This window comes from Stegodyphus dumicola, chromosome 4 (genome assembly GCF_044657685.1).
Source record: "Stegodyphus dumicola isolate Sdum_Otavi_A_Nest chromosome 4, ASM4465768v1".
Lineage (NCBI taxonomy): Eukaryota > Metazoa > Arthropoda > Arachnida > Araneae > Eresidae > Stegodyphus > Stegodyphus dumicola.
Window position 1 is genome coordinate 76,251,222 of NC_140771.1, and position 27,187 is coordinate 76,278,408.

The 27,187-nt window shown below is 34.2% G+C and overlaps 1 protein-coding gene across 5 annotated transcripts in view; it reads right to left on the minus strand.

Moving 5' to 3' along the window:
• LOC118188900 (tRNA (guanine-N(7)-)-methyltransferase) overlaps positions 1–19,377 on the minus strand; it is a 60,459-nt gene extending 41,082 nt beyond the window's left edge. For 2 of the 5 annotated variants that reach the window (XR_015040695.1, XM_085815101.1), the window contains exons 1-2: positions 19,188–19,377; positions 2,714–2,847 (exon numbers count right to left, since the gene is read on the minus strand). Coding sequence is in view for 4 of the 5 variants with exons in the window: in XM_085815101.1 (XP_085671227.1) it covers positions 2,714–2,847; positions 19,188–19,270 (217 nt within the window). In the remaining variant the exon portion in view is untranslated. Of the gene's footprint in view, positions 1–2,713; positions 2,848–6,029; positions 6,638–19,175 lie in introns of those variants that run through there. The other 3 variants (XM_085815102.1, XM_085815103.1, XM_085815104.1) reach the window with 3 other exon arrangements.
• Positions 19,378–27,187: the final 7,810 nt, after the last annotated feature.

A 27,187-nucleotide genomic window follows, 5' to 3' on the forward strand; every position in this document is an offset into this window, starting at 1 on the left:
AAATTCCATAAAACACCATTAAAATTTAGATTTATAGCTAATGGAACTAATAATTACAAGAAAAATATAGACTATTATTTTTCAATTCAACTTAATAAAATCTGTAAATTTATTTTCAATGATTGTAACACTAATCATAACTATTGCTGGATCATTCATAATAACACTCCTGTCATTAATACCATTCATACCATTAACATCCAAAACATTAACTGCTATGATTTTTAAAAGTTATATACCTCACTTCCTCTAGAAGAAATCTATACCAGTCTACTTGATCTACCAATACTTTTCCCTAATATACTCAATATCATGACTCTTGACAAATGGAAAACCTACCTAAAATGCACACTTTTTCATAACTACATCAAGTTTCAAAATCAACTTTTTAAACAAGTCAAAGGATTGCCAATGGGCTTACATTCCAGCACCTCGATCTGTAATATCTTTTTATTTGTCAAAGAATTTAACTTCCAAAAAAATCTACAACCACAAGAGTTAAATTACTACAAACACACCTACAGATATATTGATGACCTTATTACAATTAATAATTTTGGTAAAATTGAAAACTCCGACATTTATCAGAATTGTCTTAAACTTAATAAAACTAATAATTCACAAAATAGCATAGACTTTCTAGATCTTCAAATCATTAACTACAAAAAAAATTTTACATTTTGACAAAACAAGAAACTTCAATTTCAATACTAACAAATTAATAAATTGGAACTCCAACATATCCAAAAAAGTAATTAACAATACTATAATTAATCAAATACAACAAATTAAAACTATATGCACAGATACAATAGATTTACAATGCGAAATTTTGATCCTTATCAAAATTCTCAAAAATAATCTAATTCCCTTTCAATTTATCAACCATTGCCTTAAAAGAGCAGGCGTTAAATACTCACTCTAAATCATTTAACTGATAGGGATATGATAATTTATTCCTAAACCTGAAAAGGCGGTATAAGTTGGATGACTGTCAGTTGAAAGATTTGTATATAGTGTAATTACTCAATTGTATATATTGTAAAAAGCTAATTGTCTTCAGACATATACTGTTACTATACTGTTACTAAAAAAATGGGCCTATTTCCTGCCTTTAGACTGTCCATTAGCTCTTGGACAGCGAAAATGCCTTTTTCCTTTCTTAAATTCTTAATCATTGCGACACGACAATTAGCCAGAAATTAATTAATTTCCATTCACTAGTATTTTCAAAAAATCTTAACAGACGGTCTCTCTCAGATAAGAACTCCACAAAATACATCCCTCAAGAATTCCAAGTCCCACCCACTACCATAAATTACTTCACCCAAGTCTTACCGACTGATATTATTCAAAGCCCCTACTGCCGCTAAGAATTTTCGGACACCCTACACTTCTGAGTCAGACACGAAGAGAACACTTTGCCAACTCCCCCACTAGAAAGAATGTAAGTTACTTAATACCTTTCTGGCCTTTATATCTTCATGTACATTCACTGATCTTATTTATATTACTATTATTTTTATATTATTTTTATATTTTCTTTGATTTGTTTTACAAAGTTTGGATTATTTATCTTTTTTATAATCTTCTATGTTTATTTCAATTTTACTTTGAATTCGATTTCATAATGACAATTTCCAATGTTTAATTTCTACAAATAATATAGTACTCAAATGCGTAACGATGAAAATGTCGGGGACGGTTACTCGAGTTTTACAGGATTTCTCTACAGTAATTGATTTTTACTCCAAATTGAATTGACTAAAATGCTTCATGAGAATAAGTTCTTTGAGTATCAGCATTAGTTCATAATTCCTACTATTCGCGGAAATATTTGGCCTGACTAGAATTGCCAGTTTGGCTTTAACTTATAACTCGAGTAAAGACGAAACACTTTCGTACTTACGTATTTTTATCAATTATTGTTCATTGAACGGGAGTTGGTTTGTTCCCCTTGAAAAGTCAACTAATTTCCGATCAATGACAATGATTACATGTTTTAATTTTTCCTTTTACAATTGAAATATTATTCTTCGTGATGATTTAACTCCAGTCCCCGTTAAAACATTATTAGCATTTTGCTTTCAAATTACTTCAAAACATCTTTCAAAATATAACTTACCAGTATGGATGCACACTTTTAAAATAATTCTACTTTAATTAAACTTAGGAGATAATATAATCAATTAATCAATACTGTTTAGGAAATAAATTATATATATATATATATAAATGTTTACATTATAAAAATTTATATTTCACTGTTCATAATATGTAAATTTAAAAGTGATAAACTTTTATGATATTCATTGCCATAATCAATAAATTTTCTCCCATTTCTTTTATTTATTTACTAGATGGTTTGGTTTATTTTGATTATGGCAAAGCATTCAAGGGCTATGTGCCTTAGTGGAAGATCTTCTAAGGGAAACAGTACATATAGAGAAAACAATGAAAATGCCCATGCAGCCAAATTATTCTCTGGGATTTGAGCCCCAGATGGAACTACCAGCATTTAGTGTCTTTACCACTTGGTCACTGGTGGGCCATTATCTATTACATAAAAATGAGAACTAGCAACTGTCACTAATCTTAAGTATTTATATTTTGTTGAAAATAAGAATTACTACTGCTGTCAAGAAATGTAATTCTTGTGTTTCTCACAGAATAAATACATCAAATAATAATCACATTTTTGAAACAGACTTACCCAAAAGTCCACCATACCCACAACCTATATCAGCAAATTCAACCATGGGCTGTTTACCATTTGAATCTTTTGGCTCATTAGAAAAATATGTTGGATAATATGGTGACCAATCCATAGCTGCTGGTGTTAAAGGACTGTAAAATAAAATTCCAGAAAAAAAGAATCAATATAACTGGATATATTTAATATGCATACAGATTTAATATCTAAGAACATATTAGGATATTTAGTACTTTTAAAGTAAGCCAAGATTATCGATCAATACATGTAGCAAACCAAAGCAGTCTTAAGCATTTCGATAGTGTTCCCTTTTAATTTCTTTATTTAGATCTCTAGGATCCAAGCATAATCTCAGACTCCCATTAGGTTTTTCAACTATAACCAAACTTTGAACCCAATCAGTTGGTTTATTTACTTTCGATACTATCCCTTCTGTTTTAAGTTTATCTAAAGTATCTTTTAATTTAGGCTGTAAAGCGTGAGGAACACGTCTTGGGGGGTGTATTACTGGTATTGCATCATCTTTAAGGGTTATATGATATGGTTCGTCAGGAAATTGCCCTGTGCCTAAAAATACATCTTTATACTGAGCAATTAAATCATTTTTATTAATGATATTGCACTTTAAGGAATCAATCCTTTCAATTAGCTTTAATACAGAACAAGCTGTTAACCCTAATATAGGCTTAGATCTTACATCAAGAACATAAAACTGTAAAGGTACATTCTTAAGCCTTTCAGTTGAACAATTAATTATAAGAGTACCTTCTGGTTTTTAACTTAAAATTACCATATGCAGTTTGCATTTTTCTTAATTAAAGAAATTGAGCCGGAAAAATGCACAAAAATACGTAACTTTTCAAAGAAATAACCGATTTCGTTCAAATTTCGAATTTTGCTCTTCCCGGAAGATCAAATAAAGGTTGGCGTTCATTGTAAACTGTTTTGCTAATTAGGAGCCTAATTAGAAGGTTCATTAAAAAAGCGCTACTACCTTATCTACCCTTCCTAACTCTTGGTTGACAGCCTTCAATTCCAAAGCTACCGGTGTCCGTCCGAGAGGGGAAGATGGTTTCCTCACGACTTTTGGAATCGTCAAGGCCATTGGCCAGGGATGAAACTAAAGTAGTGGAGGATTTTTATTCATTATGCTAATTAATCTTCTAATTTGCCAATCTGTCTGGAACAATCACCAAACCTCTTTTCAAAATCTGGCAATTATAAGATTGTAAATTTTGAGCCTATCGGCCTGATAGTTGCCGAGATACGTATTTTTGTGCATTTTTCGAACAATTCGTGATTTTTGGATCTGAATAAGAAAAGCAACTTTGAATAATACAAATTAATATTTCTAATAGCTTAAATCAGCCTGCTCATTTGTGTTACAGAGCTACGTAATCATTCACTGCTTTTGTTATTATATATAAGTTCATTAATAAATATATATTGTTGCATTTTTGGTAACAATGGTTTCTGTTCGCATAAAGCTAATATTAAATATAATTTTTAACTAAGAAATTTTAATTGCAAAAAAATAAATATAAATATAAATAAACTATTTATTTAAATTCTGACTAATTTTTATTTTTCGTTCAGGGTTTTAAATTGAATTTCTGTTGCTTGAACATGGTACATGGAAAGTTTTCTTATTATAAATAATTATGAATAATTAATTACATTAATATGTATATTGATGCACTTTTGTGTTGATTATGTCGAAGTTAATGAAAAGGAATTTTAATAACAACTCTACTATTCGAATAATAAACACGAAAATGTTCAAAATTAAATTTGGTACAGCGGCCCGGTAAAGTCGCTGAACACTGGTAGTTCGATCCAACTTTCGAATCCCGGCGGATGGGCGGTCTGCATGGATGTTTTCGTGATTTTCCACATGTGTATCGCGTATGCAGTATCTTCTAAATGCATACTTGAATAAAGCGGACGCAGCCTCACAAAACCGCTGAACACTGGTAGTTCGGTGCAATTTTTTAATAACGGCGAACGGGCTCGCTAGATTGGTACTTTCGTGATTTTACACATGTGTATCGTGTACGCAGTATCTTCTGGATGCATATATGAATAAAGCGGGCGCAGCCCACGCAAAACCACTGAACACTGATAGTTCAGTCCAACTTTCGAATACCCGTGAAAGGGCTGTCTGCATGGGTATTTTCCTGATTTTACGCATGTGTATCGTGTACGCAGTATCTTCTGGATGCATATATGAATAAAGCGGGCGCAGCCCGCGCAAAACTGCTGAACACTGATAGTTCAGTCCAACTTTCGAATACCCGTGAAAGGGCTGTCTGCATGGGTATTTTCCTGATTTTACGCATGTGTATGGTGTATGCAGTATCTTCTGGATGCATACGAGAAGAGAGCGGGCGAAGGCCGCGCAAATCCGCTGAACGCTGGTAGTTCGATCCAACTTTCGAATCCCGGTGAATAGGCTGCCTCCATGTATGTTTTCATGAATTTCCTCATGTGTAACGTGTATGCAGTATCTTCTGGATGCTCGAGATTATATTTGGTACAACGGCCCATTATCGGCTGAGCGGTAAAGTCGCTGAACACTGGTAGTTCGGTCCAAATTTCAAATCCCGGCGAATGGGCTGGCTGCATGGATGTTTTCATGATTTTCCACATGTGTATCGTGTATGCAGTATCTTCTAAATACATACATGAATAAAGCGGGCGCAGCCCGCACAAAACCACTGAACACTGGTAGTTCGGTCCAGTTTTTGAATAACGGCGAACGGGCTGGCTGCATGGGTACTTTCGTGATTTTACGCATGTGTGTCGTATATGCAGTATATTCTCATGATGTATTCTTTCATAAAGCAGCCGCAGCCCGCGCAAAACCGCTGAACACTGGTAGTTCGGTCCAACTTTCGAATCCCGGCTGGGTGCATGGGTGTTTTCGTGATTTTCCGCATGTGTAACGTGTATGCAGTATCTTCTCGATGCATATGTGTATAAAGCGGGAGAAGTCCGCGCAAAACCGCTGAACACTGGTAGTTCGGTCCAACTTTCTAATACCGGCTAAATTACAATGGGAACTCATGAAGATTAAGCAATGAAAAGCGGGCTTGCCCGCTAGTTAATTATAAGAGTACCTTCTGGTTTTTAACTTAAAATTACCATATGCAGTTAAGAACAAATCAGTTTCATTAAGTTTAGGCTTAAGTTTAACATTATTTAAAACATACAAAGGCAAAATATTTACTTCTGCACCAGTATCTAACTTAAAATCAACCTTGAAAGACTTATTATTTACATACATTGTAATACTTTTCACCCATGTTTCACTTACCTTGTGAATATCCTTATTTACTTCATCAATAGAATTTGTTAGATCTTTGATTGATTTTGCACTTATTTTAAATTCACTATGAACGTTTACTGGTGGATCTATCATTAGAGAGTCAACAAATACACTATGTTCATTATATATACTAAGTTCATTATTTGGTATTCCAACTTCATAAATGTTCTTGGGACACCTCGTAGCAAAATGGTTCTTTACTTTGCATTTCGCAGACGTCTTTCCGAAAGCTGGACAGTCCCAATATTTGTGCCTTCTTCCGCACTTCTTGCAGTCATATTCTAGTGCTGATTGCTTCTGCTGCAACGATAATTTTGGTGGCACTGACTGTTTTGATTGATGCTGCTGTTTTCTATATTTCTTCACGCTGTTCACAGTCGCTGGATCATCTTTCATGTTCCGGAGTTGCTCTTTGCTTGTTTCAGTGGCACGGACTATTTCTATAGCCTTTTCTAATCCTAGATTAGATTCTCGAAGCAAACGTTCGGTCAGACTCCTATCCTGAATGCCTAATACAATACGGTCGCGAATCAATCCATTTCTTGTTCAGCAAACTCACAAGTTGACGCTAAAGTCTTTAACTGAGTGACATAACATTTGTCACTCAGTTAAAGAGTCCTTCTTGCTGTCCTTCTTGCTGGCTACATGAAAAGAATTTGTAACGTTCATATATGACATTCTGCCGTGGTGAACAATAATCTTCAAAATACTTCAAGACCTCTTTGTACTTCTCTTTATTCTCAAGTGGCTTAAATCGAAATGTGTTATAAATTTCGAGTCCTTCAGTACCGAGTAAATTCAAAAGGATTGCAATTTTAGTCTTATCTGGCTTGGCATCTTTTTCCGTTGCAAGTAAATAGTTTTCTAGCTCTTGCTTCCATTTTTCTTTAACATTTCTGACGGAGAATGTTAGCGGAGCAGGTGGTCTGAAATCCATTTTGCTCCTGACACCATGTAACTCCAAAGCAATTAAAAGGGAACACTATCAAATTACTTCTCCAGATGATATAATTAGTAGGTTAGAAGGTAAAAAAAGTATTTTCAGTTGTAGATTTAAAAGATGGATTTTGGCATGTACCACTAGATGAAGCTAGTTCTGAACTATGTACATTTAATACTCCTTACGGAAGATATAAATTTAATAAAATGCCATTTGGAATATCCTCTGCCCCAGAAATATTTCAGAAAAGAAACCAAAAATTATTTGGTGATATTGAGGGTGTGAAAGTTTATTTTGATGATATCATAATTGCAGGATCTGATGAGGTTACTCATGATATAATTATCTCTAAGGTTCTTGAAAGAGCTAGGTCTCTAAATATAAAATTGAATCCTGATAAATTACAATATAGGGTACCGGAAGTCAAATATGTAGGCCAAATTATTTCTGAGTCAGGTGTAAAAGCCGATCCTAGTCATATTAAAGCAATTATTGATATGCCAACACCAAAATGAAAAACTGAAGTAAGGAGGGTGTTAGGAATGTTAAATTTTCTGTCAAAATTCATACCTAATGTATCTAAAGTTACTGCTCCTTTAAGAGAAATCATTCAAGAAAAGGTAGAATTTAATTGGGGAGAAACTCAAGAAGAATCATTTAACAACATCAAACAACTGCTAACCAAAGCTCCAATTTTAAAAGTTTTCGGTGGTAATGAGGATATAATTATACAGTGTGATAGATCGAAGGATGGCCTAGGATCGTGTCTAGTTCAAAAGGGTAAGCCTGTATCATTTGTGTCTTGCAGCCTGACTAACAGTGAAAAAAACTATGCACAGATCGAAAAAGAGCTATTGGCCATAGTATTTCCTTTTGAAAAATACCACAATTTTGTTTATGGACGGAAAGTCACAGTACAAAGTGATCATAAACCATTAATGGCAATTGTTAAGAAATCATTGCATAAAATCGAGTCTAGAATGCAAAGGATGATCTTAAAATTACTAAAGTATGATTTTGAGATAAATTATGTTCCAGGTAATCAAATGCTTTTTGCTGACACTTTGTCACGTGCATATCCTGTAAATGAAACTATCAGTGATGATCCTGAAATGCTAAATGTTGTTCACATTATTTCGAAATATTTGCCTATGAGTGAAAGAAGAGTGGTGCAATTTAGGAAAGAAACTGAATCAGATCCAGATTTGCAAATAGTTATTAAATATATTAAAGAGGGTTGGCCTAAATGTTACAAAAAAGTAGATAGTAGTGTAAAAACATACTTTGAAGTTAAAAATGATCTTTATATTAATGACGACTTGATATTTATTAATGAAAAATTGGTTGTATCTTATGGTTTGAGAAAAGATATGTTGCAATTAATTCATGAAGCGCATTTTGGAATTGAGAAATGTAAAAGTAGAGCCTGTGAAATTTTTTACTGGCCAGGTATGACAAATGACATTGAGCAGCTTGTTTCCAAATGTGAAATATGTGAAAAGTTCAGAAATAGAAATCAAAAAGAACCTCTAATGCAACATGAAATTCCAACTAAACCATTCGAAAAAATTGCCCTTGATATCTTGCAATTTGGTAACCAAAATTACTTAGTAGTTATCGATTATTACTCTAAATAGATTGAGGTTTCTAACATAAAAGATAAGACAGCAAATGAAATTATGATAAAGTTAAAATGCATCTTTGCCAGGTATGGTATTGCAAATGAAGTCGTTTGCGACAATAATCCCTGTAATAGTTACTTATTTAAGAAATTTGCTGAAGATTGGGATTTCGAACTTAAATTTAGTAGCCCCAGATATCCTCAAAGTAATGGGTTGGCTGAAAAAGCTGTAGGAATAGTGAAAAATATCATAAGAAAAGTGCAAGATATAAGTGTAGGCTTAATGAAATATCGAAATACCCCAATTAGTGGAATAAATTTGTCTCCTGCACAACTGTTACTTAATAGAAGATCAAGGTCAAAATTACCTATCAGTAATAAATTGTTAAATACTAAGATAAACAAACCTTATTCTAAATTTTGTGCACTTCAAGCTAGACAAAAATATTATTATGATAGAACCGCACAGAAACTGCCTGAGTTAAAACCTGGAGATAGTACAACCTTGTTCAACTTTAGAACTGGGCAATGGGATAAAGGTGAAATAATTTCAAAACATAAATCTCCTAGATCCTATATTGTAAGAAATTCAAATATGGAAATATTATGAAGAAACAGACGCCATATAAAATTTTCAAAATCACCTTACAAAGTTAATAATGATTATGATGATATAGTATTAGATAAAGAGGAAAATTCAAATGGAAGCCCTGAGGATGTTTCTGTGCCTGTTAATATAGGAAATCAACAGAATAATCTATTCAATAACACAATAACAAGAAGTGGACGGTTGATTAGACAACCTTCAAGACATAGAGACTTTGTCATGGAATAAAATAATGTAACATATTGCATATATCATTTTTATGTAACTTTTTCTTATTGTATGTCATATTGTGAATATACTTGTATTGATATTATTTGCTATTTTTATTATTGTTTATAAATTGGAGGAAGGGATGTGATGTATATTTAAAATAACTATAACTGTAAATAACTATAACTTTAATGGCGCTCATGCTATGCGATTCTGTTGTTGTGATGCACGTGTTACTGTGCTAGCTGAATGTCATGTGAACTGTTTAAAAATGTAATAATAAAGATTGAATTCTTGGGATATACTCATTAGTTGAGTCTACTTTTCAAGTACAGAAGTTATTAAGTTTAACAAACTACACAAGAAGTTACAATGACAACTTACAGTCATAAGAGCTTTTAGTAAGCTGTGTGTCACATTCATATATCATCATTCTATTTTCACCACATTTTCTCCCTTTTTTCCAAAAATGTTAAAAAATTACTGAAGACTAAGGAAGATGTCATGGACTGCTAGTCATTTAGTGATAGTATAAATTATTGGTTTTTTCGGATTATAGATCATCAATTTAAATCTGGTAAGATGGCATGCAGAAATTATGAGATGAAAAATATGAAACCGTAATTTATGAAATAAAGAGCAATTATGATCTAAAGGGTATAAAATTTACAAAAAAAAAAAAAAAGCTTAATGTTTATTTGTTTACTTTATTAAACATTTCTTTCAACGCGTGCATTCGTAAAACATACATTACGCATAGTCGAAATTAGAAAATTGCAACCAGAAAAATATTTGATGTGTATTTGTGATATTTATAATCACGAGGAATTTGATTTAAATCATATCAAAGACAGAGTACATCGAGATGAAATACTACATTTAGTAAGGAATTATAAGCCGAATAAAATAAAAATATCTGCCCTGAAGATGAGGATAGTGCTGACAGATCAACTTCCAGTTCATTGCCCGCCGCGATTTTTCCCCCCTCCTCCGCAGAGCAGGGTGAAATTGATAAACAGATTTCAGAATGGTTAGAAAAACAAAGGATATGCCTTTATCCATTTTTTGCAGCAATTCCACTTTTTGTTTGATGGACATCGAAACATGCTTTCGCTTTGTAGATAGATCCTTTGGCAACTCCAGAATCAGAAATTTTATTTCACATAATCGAAAGTTAAAGCCTACTTTTATAAATTGCTCTAACACTCTACAAAAAATAATAAGCTGGATCCAATTCGAAGATTAAGGAACAACGCAATCTGCAACATTAACTGAAATAGATAATTTTAGCTTAGCTTATACCGTCCATTATACATTAAACGCGCATGAGTAAACGTATTATGCGATTGCGAACACGCGTATGCGCATCCTTAAATGCCTATGCACATGCGTGATCGCATTATTCGTTGACGCATGCGCAGAAAGTTTATAGCTTTGAGGTTCGGATTATAGATCATTCCAAATTAACGACATACAGTCAAAAGTCGTTAATCTGGACTCGTCAGGACTTCGGCGATTCCGGATTATAGATCATCAGTTTAAATCTCGTAAGATGGCATGCAGAAATTCTAAAATTAAAAATATGATACCGTAATTTATGAAATAAAGAACGATTATGATCTAAAGGGTATCAAAATTTGCAAAAAGAAAAAGCTTAATATTTATTTGTTTACTTTATTAAACATTTCTTTCAATGTAAGTTGTTTAAGTTTTGCTTCGTTTCATGTGATAATACTTTCTCTTTAATTCTATTAAACAGACATAATTTCTTGTTCAGTTACAAAGTTCCGCTGTTCAAGTCCTATAATTGCTGTGTTGAGAACACCGACTAATTTGTCAATTGAAATTTTTTCGTTTTCAATAACCTCTGTCACTTTCTTCGCTATCGGAAGCGAATTATAATGACAAGGAACTTGTTTTAAATCATATCAAAGACGGAGCATATCGAGATGAAATACTACATTTGGTAAGGAATTATAAGCCAAATAAAATAAAAACATCTGCGCTGAAGATAAGGATAGTGCTGACAGATCAACTTCCAATTCATTACGCGCCCGCCACGGCGTTCCCCCCGCCGAGCAGCGTGAAATTGATAAACAGATTTCGGATTTCAAAACATACTTTCGCTTTAGATCCTTTACATATTAACAAATATATATCGGAAATTCTATTTGATATAATCGAATTTTTAAGCTTACTTTTATAAAATTGCTCTTACAGTCTGCAAAAAATAATAAGCTGGATCCAATTCGAAAATTAAGGAACAACGCAATCATCAACATTAACTGAAATAGATAATTAGATAATTTTAGCTGATACATCCATTATACATAAAACGCGCACCCGAAAACGTATTCTGCAGTTGCGCACACTCATATGCGCAGTCGTAAAAGGTCTTACGCGCATGCGTAAACGCCTATGCGCATGTGTCAACGCGGCGCATGCGCAGAAAGTTTTTAGTTTTGAGGTCCGAATTATGGGTGTCCGAATTAATGACTTTTGACTGTATATTGGCATATTTACATTTCATCCCATCATTCCCAATGAGGTGCACACCAGTCAAATACTTCATGATGTTGACATCAAAATTGTTACATTGCACCCCAGATGGATAAACTGATCTTTCTTCCGTAAATGAGGAAAAGCAATCATATAAATACTTATGCCATACTTTGGATGATCCATGTAGAAGAGGAGTGGGTAAATACTTTTAACCACATGCCAAAAAGGTCTATTTTTTAGCATATCATACAGGTATGGCTATTACATGGCATGATAGTGCTTGTGTGGCGATCTTAATAATCAGCAGTGCTAGTTAAGTACACTAACACTGCTGATTTCCATAGTTCATGTACAAAATTGGATAGGAAAGAAATGAAAATATCACTACACAAAATTTCACAATGGGTTAGATTAAGCAATTGAAAGGGCTGCATGTCACCCACATGTCACCTTTTGCCCACTCCTGGCCCAGAAGATGGCCCTGCTAACCATAATAATGACAGGGCTAACTTATATCCTTATACTACTCATGAAAAGAAGCTAGGTAATATTAAGACAGTATTTTGCTTTCAATTACAATAACCACAGATAATGATCTCTAAATCAGGGGTTCCTAGCAGAGTCCATGAAATTTCAAAGGGGTCAATGCTAATCAAGGGGATGACAGCCAAATATGCACCAGCAGTTGATCAAAATAGTAAAAAAATCTCATTAATTACAAAAATATTTAATTATAAAATTTATAATTAATTACTTATTCTTATAAAGCTGTGATATATACTAAGGATAAAATCATATAAAATAAGTATAAAGTGAAAATATACAAAAACTATGTTAATACATATTAAATCAATAATAAATTTTAAACATATCAATATTTCATGTAATAAGTGTAAAAAACTGCTACTGACCAATATTATCAACTTTTCCTTGTCTTACTAGAAACCAGCTTTAGTCAAGTCAATAATTTACTACATGGGGGAAAGCAGTTTGAATACTGTTGAAGACATGTATGCATGTGTAGTGATCTCAAGAGCCGCTCAGCACTTGCAGATTTGAAGGAGTTGGAATTCTTGAACCTAATGCATGGCAGCTCTTTTGCACTACTTGTAGAGAATTCGACTTGCATGTAACAGACCTGGAATTGAATCCCAAGGTTATTATCATCTTCAAGGGCATGTGGAACTTGTGCACTGTTGCACTTCTCATTAGTGCGAATAGATGGCAACAGGAGAAAGCAACCACATATCCGAAGCCACCAATGTCTCTCGTCCCATGTGACTGCCACAATGATGATCCAGAGAACTACACATACTTCCTTCACTGAGGACAAATGAGGAACACTCCACCCCACAACCTTACGGTGACACAAATGCCAATTGACTAGAGTCTCTCAACCATGCATCAATAGATCCAACTTAGCCCAACCACACACTGGAAGCATAGCCCATCAGCCCAATGATCAAGCTAATCAAATCGCTGGGCTCACAACGGAGTCCTTAAAGCAGGATTAATAGCAATGACCAATCACATCAGAAATGCTTGGCAGGGGAGTATGTAGCAATATCGAAAGCCACTCAATGCTCACAAATTTGAAAGAGTTGGAGTTGAATCATGCACATCTTTTGAACTAGTTGTAGAGTATTCGATTCCCATGTAATGGAGCTGGGATCAAATCCCAAGGTCATTATCACGTTCAAGGGCATGCATAACTCGTGCACTGCTGCACTTATTGATGCTACCCGAAGCCACCAACATCTCTCACTTCACGTGTTTGTCACACAAGCATGTATAGATGTATGTGTTGATGTATATATGTAACAGGTATGCACGTGTGTACATATATGCACATACACACATACACTTCTGAATCTGGTCCTAATAACAGAAGAGCATCTTTTATTCCAACTATTAAAAATATTGCATCTGTATGTCAAGCCATCACATTAACTAAAACTGAACTTTTGTTCAATTCGAATCTGCAGTTTGTTTCTGAACGCTTTACATTTGCAAAATAAAAAATAACAACGATGCCAAAAATTAAAAAACATACCGTATTTACGCGAATCTAATGCGCATCGTTTTTGGCCAAATGTAGTATTCAAAATTGGGGTGCGCATTAGATTCGATGGCGCATTAGATTCGAGTGCAAAGTTCGCCGATGACGTCAACCAAATTTCTCGACTACTTTTACCGTTACATTTATCGTTGACACATTATTGCATAGAGGATACAAACTGCAGAGTACGTAGTCACGAAATGGAGGGCAAACAGAGAAGAATGTCATATGACACTACTTTCAAATGTAAAGTAATTCTTTATGCTGAAAAAAATGCCAATAGAAAGGCAGGGAGAGAGTTAAACGTAGCTGAGAGCAATGTTCGCTTGTGGCGGCAACAGAAATTGGCACTGTTTGCAACTAAAGCTAGTAGAAAGAAATTCACTGGCCCTCGCAAAGGAAGACACCCTAAAATTGAAGAAAAAGTTTTGGAATTTGTACGTGAAAGGAGGAAGAATCGACAACCTGTGACTAGTGACACCATAAGAAATAAAGCAAAAGAGGAGGCTGAAGTTCTTGGAATACCGAAACAAGAGTTTAAGGCTAGCCGTGGATGGGTGGATCGGTTTATGAAGCGGATGGGTTTATCTCTAAGACGCCGTACAACAATATGCCAAAAGCTTCCTGCAGATTATGAGGGAAAACTACTAACATTTCAGCGGTATGTCATCACACTTCGGATACGGAGAAGGGGACTAAGGAAGTTATCATCAAAACTTCGGGATGTGAAAAACAACGCGTAACAGTGATGCTGGCAATAACAGCAGACGGGTGCAAACTTCCCCCTTTCTTAATCTTCAAACGGAAAACATGTCCTAAAATCCCTAAGAATGAAAAGCTGTTCCCAGATGATGTCCTGATTCGAAACCAAGAGAAGGAGTGGATGACGGAATCATTAATGCTCGGATTGGCTCCGAAATGTATGGAAACGCCGTCCCGGTGGGCTCTCTAATCCACCATCAATGCTTTGTCTGGACACATTTCGTGGTCATCTCACCGACGACGTAAAAAAGAAGATGCACAGCCTAGGCAGTGATCTTGTTATCATTCCTGGAGGGATGACGTCTGTGTTACAACCCCTGGACGTTAGTATAAATAAACCTTTTAAGGGGTACGTTCAGGCGGAGTACGAAAAATGGTTTTGTGAGCCAAATCGTGTATTGACCCCGAAAGGAAAAATGAAGCGTGCTGCACCGCACATTGTTGCACACTGGGTTTCTGCTGCCTGGAAAAGCATCGAAGCACCAATGATTGTGAAATCTTTCAAGAAATGCTGCATTTCAAATTCATTGAATGGCAGTGACGATGAGGTGCTCTGGAGCGCCGAGGATGACGATGACGATGATGAGGAAAGAAGAAATGAATCTGCTTCTGACGAAGAGAGCGGCGAGGATTCCAGTGATGAAAACATTAGTGAATAAAGACGTTTACTATTAATCACTGATTGTAGAAACTGTTAGCTAGATAGAAATGTTACGATTTATTTCATGTTCATATTTTACTATAGGTACCGTATATACGGTAGTGCTAATTAACAATGATTGTTTCACATGACAATAGCCCACTAATAGGTTAATTCTATGTTCTGCTACTTTATGTATAAATCCATTGTTGTATAAAATATGGTATCTAAATTTAAATAAAATTATCATACCATTAATTGATAGTTTATATACAAATCCATTGTTGTATAAAATAAGATTCAATAAATTCCTCATATCATTGATGCGCATTACATTCGCCGACAAACAGTTTTTTTATTATTTAAAATTTTAAAATGGGGATGCGCATTAGATTCGCATAAATACGGTAAATATAATTAACCATTTTTTTCAAAACTTTTGTTCATATTCTTAGCTTAATTATTAATTTATTTATGTCCAATAATTTGTATTATGATTATGTTGTATCCTGTATATTATAGAGAAAAATATAAAAGGGTCAATACTCAATATAACCTGGGAAACCCTAATCTAAATCATAGTTATATTAATTAAGACACAATAACATGCCGCATAGTTATATTAGTAAATATTTCTATCTTGAGATAGTAAAATGAAATCTTTAGTGAATTATAAATCAGTGTGGTTTATTTCTTCGCATACTTCCAAAACTATTTCTTTATTAACTTTTTTCCTTAAATTTACTATACTATAAATACGGTCATTTTTCACCAGCAACAATGACACAGTCTTTCAGTGTGACATAATGAGAATGTACTAAGACAAGCTAAATACAAAAGCACTCCAGGCTTGATCACTTGCAGAGCCAGCTCCAGAATATTCAGTGGCATGTGTGAAATTATTGTTGTGCCCACCCCTTATATATCATAAATTGGTACATATACTAAACCTTCTTTTCTCAATGTAAGGTACATATTTAAATGTAATAGAAGAAGAAAAATTGTATGAGGTTAAAAATTCTAGATAGCACACAGTTGTTTCATGTCACCTGAGCTTGCTAAAACCTAGGGGATAAAGTGCCCAAATTCAAAGTAACAACTCAGAAATCAGTAAAATTCATCTTATTCTTCAAGGCTTATAACCATTTTTGGAATATCAGAATTAAATGCCATATATAGTACAAAGTCCGAAATCCGGACATCCATTTTCCGGAATGATCTAAAATCCAAACCTCAAAACCACCAACAATGTTTTCTTGTAGGCTTTATGCATGTGCATTTGTTCATTCAGGACTCAGATACATTAAGCATGGGTAAGAAATAGACATAAGTATAATAAATAATTCAACTAATACAATTCCAGCTTAACTGTCTCAGTGCCCGATAGATGCAAGATAAAATTTCATGGAACAACTTGTCATTAGTCGCTGAGCTCATGATGTATAGCCCAATATTTATAGTGAAGAATAGCTAAATTTGATGATGACAGCAGCTAATTTTAAAGGTTTTTGGACATTGCAAAACAAAGGTGAAATTTTTCAATTAACAGATTTTGTAAAGAAATGTGGAGAAGCAGTAATAAATGAGGATGATATGAAAGAAGTTTTTCATTGTGATGATAATGCTTCTCAATCATCAATCAATTAATGAATGGCGAAATCTGTAGTATGGTTCTAAACCCAGAAAATACCGCTACCGATAGTGAAGAAAGTGACATAGAAAATACTGAAAACAAGAAAATTTTGATTAACAAGTTAGTCAGAATTCTCGAAACAGCGGTCACAGGACTTCAACAATGTAACTAAACAAGAGATTATGTCTATCTACAAAATTAAAGAGAAAGTATTAGCACAAAAAATGAAACAACTTACATTGAAAGAAATGTTTAATAAGGTAAACAAATAAATATTAAGCTTTTTGGTACTAATCGGTTTTGATGGCCATAACAAATTGCCAAACTATTGTTGATGCCAGTGCTGATAAAAATAATTGAGGCAACCCTAACGCAAGAAAGGAAGTATAATAGTAAATAACTATCTAAGATTGGTGTTTTAATTTAGATGAAAGGTTAATTTCATATGATACTTTTTTATTGTTATAATTTATATAAAAAAAAGGCTAAACATGACTGAATGGAAGCATAAGAGTAAATAACTATTTCAGATCATTATTATAATTTATATAAAAATTGCTAAACATAACTGAATGGATGCCTGCATCGCTATTTCGCTACCAAGTTATCGCTAAAGCATAGTTTCATCTCATTGGTTGTTTAAACATAATTTTCTATAATGAATGATGCCTTTTCTTTGAAAAAATCCTCGGTAAAGTGCAGAATCGCCCACTTGTTTGTTTGCCGCTTTTTACAAAGGTAAAAACAATTGGATTTTTGTCAATTTTCTTTTACTTTTTAAGTGAAAAGTGTGTGTGCAGTGAGATTTTTCTGCAATTCTGTGATTTTTTTTTAAGTGAAAAATAGGTCGATGTGTACATGGATACCGAGTATGTGGAGTTCTTAAAAACGTGTCAAGCAGTGGGTGATTCTGCACTTTACCCAAAATTCTATTGCACACTTTTTGTCATGGGCAATTCCCCAATTGTTAAATCCATAGGATATCAAAAAAGAATTTAAAATCAAACAAGGATTTAAAAATTAAACTAGTATTTCAATGCCGTCTTAAGAAATATAGAACTATATAAAGTTACACAATCTGAAATCAGCACATATGCTAGATTTGGCGCACTGTTAAATGGCCGCGTTTGCTAGAATTGGTGCTTTTGCACATACATTTTCGCTGCAATTTTTTTACGGTCCTCAAACTGAATAGAACCGCTCTTTTTTTTTTGTAAATTTGGATACCCTTTCGATTATAAATACTTCATTATTTCATAAATCAAGATTTCATATTTTTAATTTTATAATTTCTATACCATCTTACTAGATTTAAACTGATGATCTAATATCCGGAAACATCCCAAATCCGGAATTGCCAAAGTCTCAACGAGTCTGAAATTTTGGACTTTTTACTGTAAAAGCATTTTCAGAAGAAAATCATGAAGAATATATCTGCACATATATAATTTTTGATACGTTTCCGTTATGCGCTTGCATGCATTTTATGGGATTTTTTAATTGTAAACAGTTTCTAGTTATAAGATCAGTTTGTAGATGACAAATATACACACAGTGTGGCATATGAAGGCCAACAGATCAACACCTAAAAAGTGTCAAGAAGCATTGCATGTGCACAATGGAAGGGAATGCTATGCTTAAAATTTGAAATTTTAATTTATTTAATTATTCATCTAAATCTGCGAACCAAACGATTTGTCAATTCTCTTCTCTCCTGTAATTGATTTCTTACAAGTTCAGTGGTTTACATGTTTGATTTTTGTATTTTACCGTAATGCATTTGAAAATTTACTGAACAATAAACATGTGGCGACAATTATATTCTGCAAGAAAAAGGTCACCCTTATCGATTTGATTTATCGTAGCTAGGGTTTTCAGCGCCCACGGGCAAATGAAAATTTCGCGCCCCCTACTGCTTGCCAAGGATGGAAAACATTTAATTCTAACATGTCGTAACATAAATTTGGCGCCCCTTGGATTCTGCGCCCAGGGACAGATGTCCCCCCTTGCCCCCCTCTAGCTACGCCCCTGTGTGTCTCAGAAATCCTAGATAACATATAATGAAATGTGATTACAAAAATATGATCTAATTTATACTGTTCTTCCACCCCCACACTTTTTTTTTTTTTATCCAAATGAAATAAAAATAATTCTGCATACCAGTTGACTTACAATTCTAAGTTATGGTCTGCTATGGGATTCGAATGAGCTCTTTGACGGTAATATCTTTTTTGTGGTAAATGTACGCTAGTCATTTTATCCCCGCTCCTTGCTATACACAACGGAGTAACGAGATTTATTCTGTTATATGAAGTCGTTGCAACGGAGAGTCCAGGCGCATTGTTTATTTTTAACAAAAAGGTGTTGCCAAATTTTGAAAATCTAATATTTACAAGGAAGCTAGACTAGGGGCCGTATCCTCCTACTGTGCGACAAGATCTCGATACGAGAGTGACGTAGCAAGCGACTCCTTTTCGTTCGACTGCTACCAACGATTGAGCGGTGGGAGGATGGCCAACTAGATAGATACCTAGTTGACCTTGGTGCGGGGTAAAGTTAATTTCTACTTTCCCCCTTTCGGTTCTGATCCAACTTGGCTGATCCCTCTTGAAATATCTCTGTGTCAGCTTCGCTCTTTAGATTTCCTCTGCATTGCGTTTTGTTTAACATGCTTATAGTTTGAAATATAACTACTGATTGTACTCTGTGAATAGCTGTGCGAATAATTTTTGTGGAAAATTCCAGAACTCCGAGGTGTTACTTTTGGTAAAATAAATTTTATTAAGTTGTCATCAATTCTGAGTGCATTCAAACTGTTACGAACTCAAACGCACGCAACAATATATATATATTATTATATACACCACTGGCCATTAAAATTGCAATACTAGGAAGGAATGATCTGACTTATGTCAAAATCATATGAAGGAAAGAAGAAGTTGGATGTGCAAATGATTAGTATTTTAACGCACTTAGACGACGCAGGAGGGAGAAACGACATCTGAAACACAGCATAAAAGAAAAGTTGTGTAGTGGATCATTCAGAAAATGTTTTTTAAGATTGGCGTATGCTCAGAATATCGTGTTATGCCTCGAATAATAAGAAATGCTTACCAGTAAGTTTGGGAATACGATAGAGGCAAGATCGTTGCCTATCGAAAGTGTAGATTATCGTTCCGTGATATCGCCTGTCGCACTGATCGACATCCAACCACTGTCATGCAAATATGGAATCAATGGATTGTTGAGGGTCTTACTGAACTGCATTCAGGATCTCAACGCCCTCCCATAACTAATGCCAGAGAGGACAGGCATCTTGTGAGATCAGCCCTGCAAAACCGTACCACCACATCACGGATCATTAGTCAGGAAATGGGCATGTTTACAGCACATCCAGTATCAGCTCGTAAGGTGCGTCGACGTTTGCAGCAGCACTATCAGCATGGTGTGGACTATCAGCACGGTGACTATTACTTCGACTTTCCTTGAAAATGCAGCAGAGACGGCGACTATGGTGCACCAGACGTCAAAGCTGGATACAGTTGTGACACAATGTCACATTTTCAGACGAGTCCCGTTTGTACGTGCAGTGTTCTGATGGACGTATACGTGTGTGTAGCGTGCAAGGAGACCGCATGTCGCCTGCTTGCATTCGATATCGGCATAGGGGTCCTGCACCTGGTGTGGGTTTTGGGCACCAATTGGGTAAATGACATGCACATCTCTAGCTCGGATCGACGGTAATTTGAACGCAGATGGGTACATTTATCTCACGTCCAGTGGCAGTGCCCTACCTTCGAGGCCGCCAAAGGCCATGTTCCAACAAGGTAATGCAAGACCACATGTTTCACATCTTGTTCTGACCTTCCTCGATACACTGGGTATTCGATTGCTGCTCTGGCCTGCACGGTTTCCAGATCTGTCACCCATTGAAAACATCTGGTCATTGGTTGCTGAGACACTGCCCCGCCAGCCTTCTCTAGCTAATACGGTTGATGAAGTATGGCATAGAATTGAAGCAGCATGGAATGAGTTGCCCATTTCTTTCAAGCCCAGTTTCACTCCATGCCTAATAGGGTAAGGGCCGTTTTAGCTGCCAGGGTTGACAGCTGTTTCTATTAATTTCGCACCCCTGTAAACCAAAATGCTTACAAATACAATCATTTTGTCTTCTTCATCATTTGTCATACGTGCAATAAATATCTTTTTTGTAATTGCTTTTCTTTAGGGTGTTGCAATTTTAATGATCAGCAGTACATATATATATATAAATATATATTCATTTGTCACTCCCTTGCTCAACTAATCCTTGTGAAATACCATGTTAAACGAAATAATGCTAATCGAATACGCAGAATGAATCGTAATTCATTCAAAATCTCAGAATTTATATTTCTCTTTAGCTTTCTACACAATTGGATTATCTGGACTATGGCAAACCACACTCATGCTCCATTCATAAACGATTGTATTTCCAGGGATTCGAAAAGGACGTTTTAGGTAGAACTTTCTGGAATTTATGCTAGGCATAGGGAAAATCATGAAAACTCTCTTGCTCCAACCCGTTCATTGGGATTCACCAGTTTGAATGACTAGCAGTAAATTTAAAGATATGTAATTTTTCTCCTTTTGTTTATGTCTCTCAGTGCAGGCATGCTATTTGCAAGTATTTGACCTAACAGCTGAGCTAAATTCAGAAATTATACAAAATGCTTTGTGAATGGAGGAAGACATTTTTTTATCCATGAAATAATGCTTTCTACTAAACTGTTCTTACCATGAACTTGACTGCAAAATATTGCTAGGTTGACTAGGCATATCACCTAACAATGCTTGTAAAATAAAAGCTATATATATTATCAAATAAATGATGGAAAATACTAAAACAAATAAATAATACATTTTAAATGTTAAGTGCATTACGAAAAGAAAAAGAATTTCTTTACTATACAGCATGTACCTCAAAATGTTGTTTTTGAGGTATGTATGGATGAGGGCTAGTAGATCTTGACATGGCTGCGGGTGAGTTAATCTCTAATTTGATCTGCTGAAAATTCATTGACAAGATATCTGCTGTGCAAAAGGTAGAAGGAGTTGACATGTTAGATGGGTCAGCAACACTGATTTCTGAAGTGTCTTTCTTAAGAAAAGTGTCTAAATTTGTCTGAAAAGATTTTTTCTTTCATTGTAAATAAGGCAATAGTATTATGTGGGATTGTGCACAGCAGATTTATTTCAGCATTGTTTTCTATATTCTATTTTGACTTAAAAAAATTCATTTTTTGAGAACTATTTTGACTTACAAATTTCACTTTTTGGTTTGTTACTATATGTAAAATTATGTTAAGAAGTGAGTGTCTGTATTTATTTCTTCAGTGATGTTATTACTTATATTTGATATTACTGCTTTCTGTTTCTCCATTACTGGTCGCCATAAAAATGGATGGTACAAAGATATTAACTTGAAAAATGAAAGCTGACATGAAATGAATGCGACAGAAACTAGAAAATGAACTAAGATATTTTATCAATAGCTATGTATCATATTCACTACTGTCAATTAAATAAAAGCTAAACTTTTTATATGAATATCAACTAATATCAAAATGCATAGTGTTGGACATAATTATTTTTAATATAAATAACCTTAATTCAGAACAGAAAATATGGGAGACTTAGAAAGTCAAAACCACAGCCAGAAGCATTAAAAAAAATGAGAGAGTATTAACTTGAGTATTCTGGAAAATATGAGTGAGTTGATCCCTCTATTCAAATTATTTACATCTGATCTCGTGCAAGACATCAGAATAAGAGTCGGGGTTACAATGAATGAGGAATGTTGTACATTTCACATATGTAGTTAAAAAAGTAATAAGTAATTCATAAAAAATATGTGACATTTTAATATCAAATGAAAAATTGAGTATTAAATATCACAAAATATCTCATATCAGAACATAGCATGCTGAAAATCTGTGTAGTTTCCAAGGGTTTACATCATAGTCAATAAATGTTTTCTTCCTCACTTCGATACATTTTACTGTAAGCTGCACAAATATAATTAGAATATATAAAAATAATATAAATATATATATATAAGCATTTTATATTCAATTAATACAGCAGAACCAAATGTAGCAGCCTTAAGAAATTTCACAAATGAAATAATTAAAACTGTTGTGAATCACTCTCATTATTTTGAAATGTCTTGCTGTAAATATAAAATTAACAAACGAGTAAACTCATTAAGCTAACACAAGAACCTCTTTAGATGGCTTCAATAAGTACCTTTTCCACTTAAAATGATTTATTAACGGCAGCATGTTTTTATTTAATACAGCTAAGACAATATTTTTAGAGATGTTACAATTACAACTAACAATAGATATTTCCTGATTTGTACGATCGTTTTCAAGGATCTGCACATACTTTTTTTTTTATCAAATAGGTTCCCGGCAGCACAAGGAAAGATCATAGGCACTTCAAAGCCATTGCATGCCTTTCCCAGTAATGTGTGTTGTCATGACAGGTCAGCATTTATTTTCTCCACTTCATTTGAGATTAGTTCAAGTCAGCCTTCACTGTGTCCTTTTCATGAAGCAAAGCACACTAAATAGAAACGGAGCAAAAATGAAGTGACATGATCTGTCTGCTGCAGCTGCCATTCCCATGGTTGTAAAGCAATTAGGATTTTTGAAGTAGTTAACATGAAAAAATGAGAATGCCCTCTCTGGGACTAGAACCTGGACCTCTCGAATACGGGCGGAGTGTGCTACTGTCACACCACAAAGACATGCCGAAAAGAGGGAGAACATTCCTTATATGATTTCATGACAAAATGAGCAGGGGACTCTAACATAGGCAATGAAGCTGTTTTAGAAAATGAGTGAAATTATTTTCTCTGTGAAGAAATTAATCTTCTTTTAGATAATGGCCTTAATCAACCTGCTATGATAAATGACATATAGAAGCTTTAAAAATGTACTACTTTTGCTTCCATCAAGGAATCCCCCAAACCTTCAAGACCAGTCATTCAGAACTCATTTTTGAATAAGCAATAACACTAGTTTGTACAGCAGAATTCTGATAATATCCAATCATTTAATCTGTGAATAAACTATTGGTGAAGTACTGTTCACTTGTTCTTGTCCTGCCCAGTAATTTTTATTCAGTTATATTTTGACTGATGAAATGAATTAATTCTATTGCCTAAGTCATTTAGGTTTTTTCTGCACTCTCATTTTTATTCAGAACTGAATTTTGAATTCATTATTGAAATTAATTAAAATTGTGAATCTCAGCAAATATCTGTGTCAGATGAATACGTATTTCTGGTGTAGTTCCATTTTTTAAAAAATATTAATCTTGAATATATGTATCAATTTTAAAATTATGTGGCATACATCAAGTATTTATTTGTCCACATATTTTTAGATATTGCATTCAAATAGTTTGCTTCACAACTTCAATATATTATGCACAATGGGCATGCATGTTTACATCAGTAGTCAAATAGGGAAATAATCTCGAAAATAGCACTTGTAAAGGTATTTGGGTATTAAAAATGGAAAATCTGGTAGAGAAAAAGGAGGGCTACAAAATGGAGAAATTTTATTTCAAAAAATCAACTTTCAGCTCTAGTATTTTTAGCAGCATTATTCAGTTGTGCATATGTAAAATATTGTGGCAGAGTTAACGCGTGCTTTTGATTTAGGAAAATCTTTCCCTATTGTGGGATTAATAAACAAGATTGCTTTTCCTTCGATTTAAGAGAATAAAGGTTCTTTTGAAAGTAATTTCTTTAGCTGACATACCATTTTTTTACATAAAATTTATCAATGAATTTACTTTTACATTTTTAAAATTTTCTATACTTCATCTCTCTATTGCATTTTCTCCTTGTACTGAATTTATTTTCTTTATATGTACAATGAATTTATTTATTTATATATATATATTTTTAAAAATCATACTTTTATATTCAATAAATCTTGGTTAAACAATTTTACGTATGTTTAAGTTGGCTATTTAAGCGGGAAAAATCTACACTTCATAATAAAAACTGGAGAGGCGAAAATGTAAACAAAACTCAGAAAAAAGTTACATACAATATGCACAATTCACTAATCTTCGAAACTCTTGGTCCCGAAATGTGTGGATTATCGAAATTCTATTATACAAGTGATAATTCTCATTTCTGTGAAATTATACATGAAAATCCCTTTTTATCCATATATATAGTATGTGAAAGATATTAGAAAGAGTGTGTATAAGGGTTGAATGAGAAAACGTTTGCCTCAATGTGCAAACGACTGAATTGTGTAAAAGCCAGCAAATACTAACGGTCCTTGATGTTACTGTAGCAACTCAATGTTAATTACGCTTGACGAAAATATTGGCAATACAAATAAGTCACCAAGGACATAACCTTGAAATATTATCGATTTTATATCAGCATCATATATTTTTACCGCATGAGTTTTGAGCCGAATGAGTGTCCTTTGCGGGAATTTTTGATTTATCACTTTAATTTGAAGAAATCTGCAGCTGAGGCACATCTATTGCTTGTAGAAGCGCATGGTGAGGCTGCCTAAGTGAGAGAAGTTGCCGTGAGTGGTTTCAAAATTTTAAGAACGGTAAATTTGGTGTCAAAGACCGTACCGGGAATGAAAGGACGAAGGCGTGGACTTGGAAGCATTGTTTGAGTGAAGATTTGAGTCAAATGCAAGCAGAACTTGCACTTAGACTCAAAAAGCAGTTTCACATCGTTTCAAATCATTGAGAATGATTCAAAAGCAAGGAATTTAGGTTCCAGCTGAAAAACATTGAAGGTCGATTTTTTACATATGAAATGCTGCTTGTCAAACATAAGACATTTTTTTTGTCACTTGATGTTCTGCATTCTGGCCACGCTGTTGCTGCTAGCGTAATCTTACAACTATTTGGCCGTATTGTTATGTACCTCCTAGTATCCACTGGTGATCTTAAATAAGGGCCCACTATGTTAGTTAATGCTGTGCCACTTTGGATGGTTCATTTTAGTTAGTATTAGATTAGTTTCTGATTTTTTATCTTGAGTTAAAGCCCAAGTGGAGGTTTATTGCAAGCTCGAGAAGGGAGCCATTTAATAACTTATTTTTAGTTGGAATAAAGGGTAAATTTAACAATTCTTTGGACTCCTCACTTACAAGAACTTAATGAATAGTCGTTATATAATCCTAGCTCTCAAGGACTTCTAATTTAGCTAGGGTATTACAGTATAGTCACTAGTGATAAAAATGGATCCGCTATGATAATACAAAGAAGAGCATAAAAGAATAAAAGACAATATCATGAAGATTTATCTTAAAAAAAAAAAAAAAAATTCAAAAATATGTATTTATTTACAATATATACATTTTGGCTGCTGGAGTCATCCATGATACACTCCAGCAGCTAGTAAGAGATTTATTTCTCCATGTAAAATGAAGAGATAATACTGACATAGATTTTATAGGGAAGGATCCCAAGAGGTGTATTGACCCTTCACAAATAAGAGATATTGTTTTTTAAAAACATTAACAATATAATCACTTAATAACACAACTAAACAACGTCATATTCATGGAAAAGGAATTGTGTTGTGTGTATGGTTGGATCAACTTAATGTCATGTATTATGAATTGCTCAAACCGAAAGAAACCATTACTAGGGCTATCTACCAAACACAACTTATGAGACTGAGCCGAGTACTCAAAAAAATATGTGCCCCCTCCGACTCGACATGACAAAAAAATTATTCTCCAGCATAATTATGCTCATCCACAGGTTGCGAAGCCAGTCAAAAACCTACTTGGAATGAGAAATTTTCCCCCACCTCCTGCATTTACCAGATATTGCTCCTACTATTATTACTTGCTTCGATTGATGATGCATGGCCTGGGTGAGCAGCACTTTACGTCATATGCAGATACCCAAAAAATGGGTTGATTTATGGATAGCCTTGAAAGAGGAAGCGCTCTTCGAATGCAGTATCTGTATGCTGCCAGAAAGATGGAAAAACATAGTGGCTAGCGATGGACAATACTTTGAATAAAACACAACATACCATTCTTTCACAATAAATGCCCAATTTTTTAATAAAAAACGGCAGAGACTTATTTGTACTATTAGTATCAGCATATGTGCAAAAA